At 37.8% G+C, this 12,776-nt stretch overlaps 1 protein-coding gene across 5 annotated transcripts in view; it reads right to left on the bottom strand.

The window, feature by feature from the left end:
• Window positions 1-212: 212 nt before the first annotated feature.
• Window positions 213-12,776, bottom strand: part of LCOR (ligand dependent nuclear receptor corepressor) — a 126,202-nt gene continuing 113,638 nt past the window's right edge. For all 5 annotated transcript variants that reach the window (XM_031956181.1, XM_031956182.1, XM_031956183.1 and 2 more), the window contains one exon: window positions 213-8,410. In XM_031956181.1, coding sequence (XP_031812041.1) covers window positions 4,087-8,410 — 4,324 coding nt within the window. In that variant the 3' untranslated portion in view covers window positions 213-4,086. The remainder of the gene's footprint in view (window positions 8,411-12,776) is intronic.

The following is a 12,776-nucleotide window of genomic DNA, read 5'->3' as shown; positions in this document are numbered from 1 at the left end:
CAAGAAGAGATGTTAGAAAAAAATATGCATCTACTGACTTCAAAGTAAGAAATCTGATTTTCTTAAACATGGTCTTTGCTGGATAAATTTGGCTCAACTGGTGTTTTTCCACAGCTCCTGGTGCCTTCCCCCTGCTAGGGTAGGGAGTGAGTGCAAGTGCCCCCCTATCATGACTACTGCTACCCTTGATGGTGACACCATCTATACTACTCTGCAGTACCCTTTCCTCCTCTTATTCCAAGATGACCCACAAACCAAATTGCCACTTGCAAATAAGAATAATGGAAAAAGCTACATGTGGCAATAGGGCAAACATGAATTCAATTGAAGAAATAAATGTTTCAATTCCAATTGTCTCTGAGTGATGAATTTTATCTATAGTGTTGGAAAAATTGTTTTAGTTAAGAAATCTACAAGGTAGTATATGATGCATATAATTGGTTGATTTAATTTTTCTATTAGAAGGTAGCATACACAGATGGTAGTATTTATTTATGCTTCTTCCCTGGGAAATTATTCTATGTATACTACTACATATATCCTACTATACTTACAACAGTTGATAAAAATTGTTACTGGGGTAATATGTAGATTGTTATTTCTGTGTTGATTTCTTTGTAATGGAAATGGACACTGCCAAAAAACTTAAGAAACACAGAAGAGCAGGTGGACTCCTGATGGGAACCTGTGATTAACAGCTACTAGTAACATTACAATCTGAAACACAAATAAAGGGATTTGCTGCATCTCTTAAGTCATTACGCATTTGACTGTGAGACTCCAATGAAGTGGCGTAAGTGGATTAGTTTTGGGCTCTGACTTGATGGAAATCTTCCCCTATACCTCTCTACATCAAAAGTCTTAAAAGACTCTACCTGCTTCCCTATTCTGGAGCAGAATTCAGGTTTTCTCTGAGATAATTAGAAGATAGAGAAAAAGAGGCATGAAATTCAATTTAGGGAAAACTATCTAATTGAAAATGGAAATGATAGTTAATCTCAGATATGCACAAAAAGAATGAGTTACAAAGATGTTAATGAGAGAAGGATGTTTTAAAAAAAAAAAAAAAAAAGGAGGGATTATGAGTACCACAGAAACTGAAGTTCCTCCTCTATTCTGAGAGAGGGAGCAGGAGGGGGCAGTGAGAAGTAGGCTGACTGACAATCCTTTCCCTACGTTTAAGAGCTGCTCACCAATGACCATAACCAACTAACATTCAAGACTTTCTTATTGTTCTATAAACATTTGAGGTTGTAGTGACTGTTCAGTGCAAGCCAGAGAGGTGAAGGGACAGCTATTGCCACAATGATTTGGGATATGGGTCAACTGATTGGGGGGGGGGGGGGGGAAAGCTTGTGACTCACTGACAGGCAGTTCTGCAAAGACTGGCATGGCGGGAGGTGGGGTGGGGGAGGGTGCACTACAATCTCACAGATGAAGGATCTGAAAAATTATTTGGCAAGCAACAGAAAGAGGTTGGGCAGAAGGAAAAAGTTTCTTGTATATTTTTACTGCACATATAATTTCAAAAGAAATTGAGTAAGCTAAAACAACGTGATGCAATTTGCTCAAGATAAAAAGGATCATCATTTTTAAAAGGTATTTCTCTTACACAGAATTCCATCTGCTTCAACAGTAGTAGTCACTGCTACAAAGTTATCAGTAGATTTAAAAGAGGCTCTATTAGTGGAACAGATGCAAAACACACATTTCCTAATGCAGCCCCAAATAGAAAAACAGAATATGATGAAATCCCAAAATAATTCTAAGAGTATTTGGAAAGCAAGTCTATGTAAAATCTTCTCTATCCATTATTCCAAACTTCTCAACCTTATTTTAGGCTCTGTAAAAATGGAATATGTATAGCTTAAAAAACAAAAACAAACAACAACAAATTCAAACCAAGCCATATTTATCCTAGGGGAAAATGCACCTGGCTGAGATAAATGCAGAGCTATTTAAATCACAATTAATTTCTTGTCATCAATATTTATGTGAATAGAGATTTAAGAAAACAAACACTCTTAAAAACATTACAATTGTGCCACTATCTTCATGCACCTCAGTGTTGGGGGGAAAAAAGACCATCAAAAAAGTACACGGCAATTTTACTAATGTCAGTAGCTCTTAAATAGCTAAGCACAGGGATTTTTCAAAGCATGAACACAATCTGTGTTCTACAGAGTGGAGAAGACTAAGGAAAAAAGGTTCTCACTTGTAAACCCCTCTTGCCAGCCCCGGAGTCTCTGAAGTCCAGCACAGTTCTCCAAAGCTGGGAAAATTGAGTGCCTTTCATTCCTCCCCTTCTTCTCTATATGCCTCTACAGTTGCTATCACTTAAGTAGAGCTGGTCTTTTCCAGATTTGGTAAAAATGCCTGTCTTATCATGATTTGAGTGAAGTGCATTTAAAAAATAACAAACATCAGGTTTATGTACAGAGGTATGGAACGTCTAGAATGGGTGGCTATTCTTAAAAGAGACACCCACATCACCCTTTTCAGGAGTTGCACAAGGAAGTAAAAACATGGAAAAAAAATCTTCTACAATTCATCTTTTGTTTGCAGTGGCTCAATGGGAATGTTTCAGCTTTGCAGAGAAGCAACATTCAAGGCACAGAGTTACAGTGAATGTATGCTCCCTCCTAGAAGTTTACAATGAAGAAGCAAAAACGTTTTTTTTTTTCTTTTTCTTTTTTTTTTAAAACACAGAAGGGAGCCCTTGATTCTAAGCCATTGAGAGAACGCCTGGCATAGGTTATCCTAACCCAAAGGAGGCATTTTTCATGCAGCAGCTGTTTTGATGAAGGCTCCTCCCAGGGGAAGGGTTCTTATGTAACCCTGGATGTATTTCACAGGTTACACTGCTTAGATCTCCACATGTCTGTTTTAAAAATAGGCCTGGGGACGGATAATAACACAGAGGCATTCTGTTCTATCTGAACTTGCTGAACTTGTTAATTACTCAGTCCATTGTGCTGAAAGCACGTGTTGTTTGTTATATGAGGGAAAACTGATAACAAACTGAAAAATGGAATTGAGATACATTCATTACTAAATGTGTGCCTGCAAGCTTATCAAAGCATAAGCCACCTTATTAAGCAAAATAACATTTAGGTTTTGAATGTGGAGAGACTGTGGATAAGATTAAAAAAAAAGGAAAAAAAAAAAAAAAAAAAAAAGGATGGTTTTTTTCCTCCAAGTGATATTATTACAAATGGACTGAGTTTTTAGATTGTTTCTGGAGTCAAGGGAAATGTTAGAAGGAAAGCCAAGCTATCAGGCCCCAAAGCAAAGAGAATGACAGAAAACTGAAGAATCAGCAGCAAAGACTGGGCCTACAAAATAACTCTGGAGATTAAAAACAAATCCCTGACCTCTTGGGTGCCACATGGATTTGAAGTGGGGTTTAATGTAAGAATACATGATTTGAAATTTTTAAAAACTCCAAGTCCACAGAAGTGACCAACAATTAAAATGATTTTTTTAGAAAAAGGTAACAAATAGGATAATAGTTTAACTAAAGGGCAACAGACCTCCACCCCTAGTGTCTTCCCAACCATCCCAAATGATTTTGGTTTTGCTTTACTACAACCCAAAAAGAGTGGGAGGGAACACCAAGAGGTTTTCAAAGAGGAACAAATGTTCAGACAGACACACTGCTGGAAGGCTGCTGGAAAATGACTTCCGGGGCTTGATGGTGGTCATTTCTGCTACAGTACAAGTGCTTGTGCATCAAGTATAAAATGCAAGCCTTTAATCATACAGATTAGCTTTTTAGCTTTTTTTTTTATTTATTTTTAAAAAAAGGATAAATAAGGCACTGTACTTTTAAACCAAATCTGCCTGGTTCCAAGTTTAAAATCCAAGGAACATTCAGAAAGTAATTAATAACTCCCTTTCTTAGTCCTAGAGGGAGAAAGCAAGTTCCTTTCTCCATCTGAGACATTGTTTTCTGATGCCTAAAACTGGATGTTTTCCTTTCACTGCAGATTTTAAAGGCTTGCTACAGCTTATAAAAGCAGGTTGAGTTAATGCAAAACAAAGGGTCGCCGCCACAGAGCAGCTCACACCTGGCTCCATCTCCCATCACTTGGCATCCAGGCGTCTTCTTTTGCTGTGGGAACAGTCAAGTTTTGCCCGGAGTTTGCGTTTCCTCTGGGTCAGGATGCTCTCTGGAGTTTTCTTCATAGATGATCTGTTATTCTTAGTCTTTGCACTACTCTGCTTTTTGTGAGTAGTTTTTTGTGACCTGGAAGGCGACTCAGCAGCAACTTTCTGCTTTGGAGCTTTGGACAGTTTTTCTCGAGGTGGGGGCTGAGTCTGGCTTGGCTTCTTCTGGGTATTGTCTTTTCCTTTGCGGGAAGGAGGGTGACTCTTCCCGGCAGCCTTGTCGGTAGCCTTCTTCACTTTTTTCTCTTTTAAAGATGCCTTTTTGGACAGCTTGTTGGTCTTATCCGACGAAGGACGCTTCTTGTTGGCAGATGCTTTGGAAGATAGATCTAAATTTTTTGCTTTACTGGCTTTCTTTACTTGTGATCTGTCCTTGCTAGTGGAAGTAGTACCTTCTTGCAGGCTGCTGCTCTCATTGGTTTTCTTCCTTTTGCTTTGCTGACTTTCAGCTTTAGGTAAGGAATCTAACTTCCCCTTTTTGCCCTTGGATCCTTCAGCACTAGAGGACTTTACAGGAAATCCATCAGCATTGACTTGCAAAGCAAGTTTGGGAGACATTAAAGGGTTAATGCACACACTTTTCCGATTCTGTTTATTTTCCACAGTGAGATCATTTGAACTTTCTGTTTTCTGATTCTTCATTGAACGCTGCTGGGCTCGGAGCTTTCCTCTAATATTGGAATATTTTCTTAGGATTCGAGTACTAGCTGGTGTAGGCAAATTAGAAGAAGGCTGGCTAATTCTTTCTTCCTTGAATTCTGAATTAGCTTCAGAGTGAGATCCAAGGCTGACAGTGGCAGTCTCTGCCGACTCCATTTTATCAACATTTTCACGGAATTTAGCCCAAAGCTTTTGAGTTTTCCAATTATTTCTAGCAGGTGTTGCCCCAGGAAATTTTTTTAAGTGTTTTTTCAAGCGCTCAGCCTGTTGTGAACTAGGATACTGGCTAGAAGAGGAGGCTTTCTGAAGGGGACTTTTGATGGGGGGTACATCTCCTGGGAGACGAGTATTGAGTTTCTTCACAATTACAAGTGATCTTGTTTCAGTTGTCTCTAAGAACCACTTGCAAATATTAGATAATTTAAAAGTCTTCATAAAAAGCATCTGAACAGGGGAAAGCTTTTGAACTTCTAACGAGCCCTTACATTTACGTGATCTTTTCTTACTCTTCCAAATCTCTTTCAATTTGTCAGACTTGTTTTTTACTTTTGGTGTGGGCTGTATTTCTTTCTCTAGTTGGATCCAGCCTTTCTGAACTTTCATGTACTGGGCATTGAAATCAGCAATAAGCTCCTGATTCTCCTCTTCTGCACACCATTCCACAAACTTGGGCTTATCATCCACCACTGTTTCAGCATCTTTCAATTCCATGGAATCTTCAACATCTGAGATTTGGTTTTCCTCTGGCCCTGAATGATCCTCTACAACATCCTTTCCTGCAGTAGATTTTGCAGCATCCAGAGGGTCCACTGTATGAACATGCCTTAGGTTGTAGGTTGGAGAAGCCAGTCTTTTCTGTTTCATGGATGATTTCAGGGTTGTACTGGCACTTTCCCTACTGTCACTAGATAATGCACACAGACTAGATAGTGCATCACTATGTTTTATATTTTCACTGTCTACTTCATTGACAACTTCTTCTAAATCTTTTGCAGGATTGCCCCCAGATTCCTTTTCTGATTGTTTTGGGTCTTCCTTACAAGGACTGCTTTCTGCAGGAAGATGACCATTTTTGGTATCAGAATTAGTCTGTTCACAGATTTCAAGCCGCTCTATTTCTGGATCTTGGCTAGCTGTGGTAGTAGGGCTATTACTCTGAGATGAAGTTTCTTCTCCTCCTGCAACCCTGTCTTCTTTTACTATCACACTTCTAAAATTCTGTCTGGTGATTACCCCATTCCCTTCATTCTCCTTTTGCTCAGGATCCTTTTCATCAGTATTTGTATTTCCAATGTTCTTCAACAGTGTTTTGTCGTAGCAGTCAGCTGGGAAATGTACAGAGGCTGCTCCATCAGGGTACACTTCTCTCTTAGGACGTTTTGCACCTGGACTTTTAGAAACTTTGATTTGAAGACAAGGAAGTTGGAGAGCAATTGGTGTATCTGAAAGCTGACTTCTTAGGCACCTATCAGAGGCCACAAGAGTTTTTTTGACTTTCTTCTTCTTGTCTGAATTCTCTTCTTCATGAATGTTTTGATCACCTATCTCTGTTTCTGAAGACTGCTTATCATCACTTTGTTCTTCTTTCTCTAGTTGACTTGTATCATGTGCCGCCTCACTTCCTTCAATGTCATCAAGATTTTCATTGGTACATGTAACTTCACCTTGTTTGTGCTGGTTTTCATCTTGCTCTTGAGGGTTTTCAGTTTTAGTTGCAGTACTAATGCTTTCACTTCCATCAACACTTTTGAAATCTACAGGGGCATCCAGATTCAGATTCCTAGGGGAAGCTTCATTTTCAGAGCAAACAGGACTTTCCTCTCTGTTAAGAGTTTCAGGAGAATGAGGTCTTGAGGCAATGATCACGTCACTATTACCTTCAAGAACACTCTCAGGGGAGTGGTCAATGCAGTTATCCATTTCCAGGGGAACACTAACCTCATTAGTGCCTAAAAGTTCATTTTGTTGTTGGTCTTCCACATGCAAAGGTGAGCCATTTACTATGGCATCAGAATTGTCTTCTGGTACCTTCTCCTTATGATCAAAAGAAAGGGGGGAATCTGAACTTGTAGCTTCTTTTGGATTCAGAAAACTAACTTGATTAGTCTCAATTTGTTCTTCAGTATCATCAGTTGCAGAATAAGTTTCAGACTCCTGAGAGTCATTTTTTGATGGAGGGTCTTGGAATACCTCCTTGAGAGGAATTCTTTCCTCTCTGGATTCTTCAGGGTCTTCTCCAAGAATCTCTACATCTCCTGCAGGTCCAGTGTCTGAAACTGTCAGGGCCTGCTTGGGAGTCTCTAAGACCTCTGTATGCACAGCTGAGTAGCTGCTTCTGTCCTCATTTCGTGAACTTCTGGCCAATGTGCGGACAGTTGGCAGTTCACAGCAGTCTCCATTAAAAAAATATCCTCGAGTGCTCTTTCTTGCTGTCTTCCGAGAAGATAATATTGATCTCTGACTCTCAAAGTGGCACTCAGTTATGGGTTGGCTGATATAAACAACATCATACTGGTTATCATAATCATTAATTCTCAAACCTGAAGTTCTTTTACTTTTCCGGGCTGTTTTAATAGAGGCTGATATAATTTTTGTTCGTGAATGTCCAATGGATGCTTTGTGTAGACCTGGCATGGGGCTTGGTGATAACCAAACATCTTTGGAATTATCAAACTGACCCTTGTCACCAGGATGTAAATGATAACCTGCCTTATTCCTTCCCAGCATGTGGAGATGGTTTTCCTGCTTTGGCCTAGTATCTTGTTCATTTTCCTCTAAATCCTGGTGCAAAGATGACTTTGAGCTACATTGTAAAGCATTCTCTTTATCAGCAGTTCTAGGTGAGCTTCCCATAAACCCTGAGTCCCAAGTCTCTTCTGGTAAAGCTCTGAATAAATTCTTTTGAGAAACCATACAACTGTCACCATCCTCAGTACTATTCACATTTGCCACTTTTACAGCAATAAAACCTTCTACTAAAGCTGTGCTTTGTATCTGGTCTTTTTCATCCTCCGATTTTTTAATATTAACGTCACGCTCTTGTCCAGTAGTTTGCCCTTCTGGACATTTGGAAACATGATGGGAGTTAAATGAGGAAGAATTAGATGCAGTGAGGTATCCAAGAGTAGAACCATCCTTTGGACCACCAGAATTGGCTTTAGTAGTTGGAAGTTCAGAAGAATCTTTTTTGATAACAGTAAAGGAGTTCTCTTTTCTTTCTAAAGATTTCATCTCAGCAGGTTCCTTCAGGGCTGACCCTGTCACACAAGGGGACCCTTGACATGTCATTCGGTCTACGAGTAAATCTGTAGAAGGGGACTTCATGTCAAAACAAATAGTTCCCCTTTCCTGATTTTCAGTGCTTAGCTGACCACACCCAGGGCTGCAAGTAGAAAGATCCATAGTTTCAGAATCAGGAAATCGTTGGCCGTCAGTCCCTGGCTGCACTTCTGTGTAGAGGTCGTTTAGAACCCGAATGAACTGCTTCTGATGATGTGTACACAGTCTGACCATAAACTTTTCCAGTGGTGACTTCGGCTGATTGTTAGAATCTATTGTTACTGTCTCTCCTGGGTCCTCACTAGACAGATAGAGAGAAAAATAGTCAATAAATGTCAGTTTTAAAAAAAAGAAAAGAAAAAAATGTACATCACCAAATCTTAATTCCATATATATATATCAAAAAGTGCCAAAATTCATTCATCATGGCTGTGGGCTGAAATAATGACCAATATGTAATAAATTCAGGTAGTTAGCTGAAATGGGTTCGATTTCTTAGATTTAGCAGTTTTATCCATTTTAAACAATGAAAGCTAATAAACTATAGCTATAAATCATTGCTTCACAACAGGAAGAAACCTTAGATCATTTAGCTCAGCTCTCTCACTTTACGAATGAGAAAACCTCCAAAGTCTGAAGAAGTTGTATGACTATGCCCACGGTCTTTTATTAATAAGTGGGAATGTAAGGATTCATTCATTGGGGATAACACTTATAAATAGAAACAGGCAACTAGATGCAAATCAGGAAAATGCGAATCTGCTTATTTTTAAAATTCTTAACAATATGCTTAAAACTCCCAGATTTTCAAAATTAATTTAGTTTATTTCATTCTCTGCCATTATAGAATATCCTTCGATCTTTCAAAAAAGTTGTTCAGAAATATCTCTGATCCATGGACATGAAAATGATTACAAGATACTAAATTGCCTTAGCAATGATTGTTATCTATAGCAATACTATCAAATGGCTATTTTATATACTTAGGCCTACAGTTATCAGGCCCAGAAATAAAAAGCCAATTTGAAAATGAAACCCTAGTAGTCTAATAATTTAATGCATGACAAAATTACATTAAATCTTAGTATTTGTGATGTTCACATGTTTTCCCTCTCAACATTGTTAGTCAACAAAAAGAAGAGAACAATGATCAGCTTTCTGGAAAGTCAACACAAAGGCAGTCTTGCAACCCAAAGTGTCTGACTCTCAAGACTTTAAATCTGAACATGTAAGACAGAAAGGTCTGCACCAGAAGTCAGAAAAATCTTAAGTCAAAACCAGTCTTGAACACTTGAGCAACACTGTGTGAACATGATCAAGTCACTTGACCTCTGTCAGTCTGTATCTCCCCAGGGTTGTTGGAAGGAATAAATGAGATAATCGTTATAAACTGTTTAGCACAGTGCCTATTAGCACATAACAGGTGCTATATGAATGTTAGCTATTATTATCATTATCCATCATCTGAATAAACATAATTTTTGGTAATTATGTTATACCAAAAACCTTTGTTTGGAAAGCATCCTGAAACTAAATCCATAATAAGCTTCCAGAGTTTTAATGTGGAATTTATAAGGTGTATATGGAAATAACTTAGTACAGGGAACAAATTAAATGTATAGCTGATAAAATGGTTTAGCAAGAAAAATTTCAGGACATCTGGGATTTGCTGAGAGAGCATTATCTTTATTATGTTTAATGCAACAGTCAAGTTTCCTTACATGCTAATACTTCTAAGAAGTTTTATTCAATTAATCAGTGGCTTTTGGGGATAAGATTATAAATTCTTTCATAGTAGTGATCTATTTCTGTGACTATGATTACTACTTGTTATAGCACCTAGCACAAAGTAAGAATTCTTTTATTACAGTGATGACATTTTTTATTAAATCATTCCTCTCTGTCTTCAATTTTCAAAATAATTACAAGTCACATGGCAATTCATACCACAGGGTGTGAATAGGAAGCTTACATTTTCTCATTTTAGTTTTTTATCTAAATTCTAAAAATTCCTAGAGAACAAGTTTCTTTAATATATGGCATCAAAATGTTTTTTTGCTACTACATCATATTTGCTTTTTAACATAAACTGCTTCAAGTTAGAAATCAAGTATTCTGACTTTCACTTGTGGATGTACCATCTCTTCCATCTTGATTTTCCCTACTCTGCTCAAGCTCAATTTTAGAAAATTTCATTTTTCACTGGCATCTTGTGTGAATGCAATTAGAATGTAAGAAAGCTCTTTGAAGGTGTGTGGACTCTTTTTGAATTGTCTTTGAACTGTAGGTATGTAGCAAAGTTCCATATATACAGTGTGTACTTAATAAATGCATGAATGAATAAATTTCCCACCCTTGTGTCAAACCAAGCACAAACATTTGAAGCAGAAACCACAAAAAGTAGGGGAAGAGAAAAGAATAAGCATTTATATATCGTGTGTGTGTGTGTGTGTGTGTGTGTGTGTGTGTGTTGTGTATGTGTTAACAGGGAAAATAGGTGATAGAGTGATAGAGTGCCAGGCCTAGAATCAGGAAGACCTGACTTCAAATCTGGCCTCATACTTATCCTGTACAAAAAGAAATGGCAAACCCTCCAATATTTTTGCTAAGAAAACTCCAATTGAGAGTCACAGAGTCAGATATGACTGAAACGATTAAACAACAGATACTTTGAACCAGGTACTGGGCTAAGCATATATTACAAATACTTTATCTTCAAAACTATCCTGCAAGATAGGTGCTATTATCTCCATTTTAATGAGGAAACAGAAGGAGAGTTGAAGTGACTTATGCAGCATCATACAGCTAAATATCTGAGGCTTAATTTGCATGCAGTTCTTTTTGATGATAGAGCCAATTTCCTATTCCCTCCATCACCAGCTGCCTCTAATGAACCCTATGGACTTGAATTGAGACTTGCTATTTGAGAAATAGGTGCTGAACATTCTTCTAATAATTTATATTTCTATTTCTACTCCAAATAAATACATTTATCTATTTTTAAAAGTATTAGGACTTGTTTTATGAAGAAATGAAGACACATTATCTATCTTTTCAATGAACATTGGTTACACTAGAGCAAATGTTCAGCTACTGAGAGTTCTCAAACTATCCCATTCATTCCCTACAAGTTTCTAGAAAAGGAATCATAATAAAATGCTAAAAACAATGGATTATTTATTCATTATCAAGGAAATGTTTTGAATAAGTGAATTTTCCAAACACATATTAATGCTAACACTTTTGTACTTTTTTTAAAAATAAATCTTTTTCATGTTTTTAAAATTATTATTATAGCTTTTTATTTACAAGATATATGCATAGGTAATTTTTCAGCATTGACAGTTGCAAATCCCTTTGTTCCAACTTTTTCCCCTCCTTCCCCCAGATGGCAGGTTGACAAATACATGTTAAATATGTTAAAGAATAAGTTAAATATATGTATACATGTCCAAACAGTTATTTTGCTGTATAAAAAGAGTTGGACTTTGAAATAGTGTACAATTAGCCTGTGAAGGAAATCAAAAATTTTGCTTTACATTGCTGGCCCATTTTACAATCTTGCTTTTCAATTTCTCTTGTAGTTCCACAAACTCTATAGAGTACTTTCTATTCTTTTATTAACAACTTCCCAAAGTGTGAGAATTAGTCATTTAGAGCTTTATCTTTTGTTTGAAACTAACAAAACTTTACCTTTGATCATATTTATTCAATTTTTCCAAGGAGCCCTTGGTCTTTATGAAAACCTTTTCAAAGTCTAAATTCAATACAATATATTACAGAGTATCTAAAAATAAATCATAAAGAAGCAAGTGATCCTAATGGAAAACAATTTTCTGCTTGAGGAAAAAACTGTTTGATCCAGTGATTATTACAATCCTTGTTAAAAGTGGGTTTCAGTGACTAACACTATGCAAAGCCAATAATCACTTAATTTAATTTGACATTTTTTGTTCCACTCCAGGCTTTCTACATCAGAACAAACCATATACCAACTAATCAGCATTTGGAATTCCCAGGGGGTCATAACTTAGGAGTGAAGCCCTTTGTGCCAGAGGTGGACACCAGGCTGACAAAGCACCTGCCTCTTACTCAGTATGCCAACTCTTCTTTCATCTTGTCCTGTCTGGCCATCTTGGGAGTACGATCCCTCACTTTTCCAGACCTTAGTAGACATCCAGCCTGCTTCCAGAGTGGACAGGGGCTCAATCTCATATGGCCCCCCCAAAATGGCCTCGTTCCTGGTGGGTGAGGAGGCATATCAGAACAGACGTGGTCTGCAGGAGCAATACCTGAATCCACCTGTGCCTTGATTTGAATGATGATCCCTCCCCTCATCATCAGGGGGTCCTCAAACTTTTTAAATAGGGGGCCAGTTCACTGTCCCTCAGACTGTTGGAGGGCCGGACTATAGTAAAAACAAAAACTTTGTTCTGTGGGCCTTTAAATAAAGAGACTTCCTACTCCTGGGTGAGGGGGATAAACGTCCTCAGCTGCTGCATCTGGCCTGCAGGTCTGTAGTTTGAGGACCCCTAGTGTGAAGGGCCTAGGGATAAAGACTTAACTAGTAATGTAGAAGTATTCATCCTGTTTATGTTGTAACAAAATCAGAGATGAGAAAACAACAGCAATTTTTATAGAGGTAGCAAATGACTTGTGGAATTGCC

The sequence above is a fragment of the Sarcophilus harrisii genome, chromosome 2, assembly GCF_902635505.1.
Source record: "Sarcophilus harrisii chromosome 2, mSarHar1.11, whole genome shotgun sequence".
NCBI lineage: Eukaryota > Metazoa > Chordata > Mammalia > Dasyuromorphia > Dasyuridae > Sarcophilus > Sarcophilus harrisii.
The sequence above is the reverse complement of the archived record's forward strand: the minus strand, read 5'-3'. Positions and strand labels throughout refer to the sequence as shown.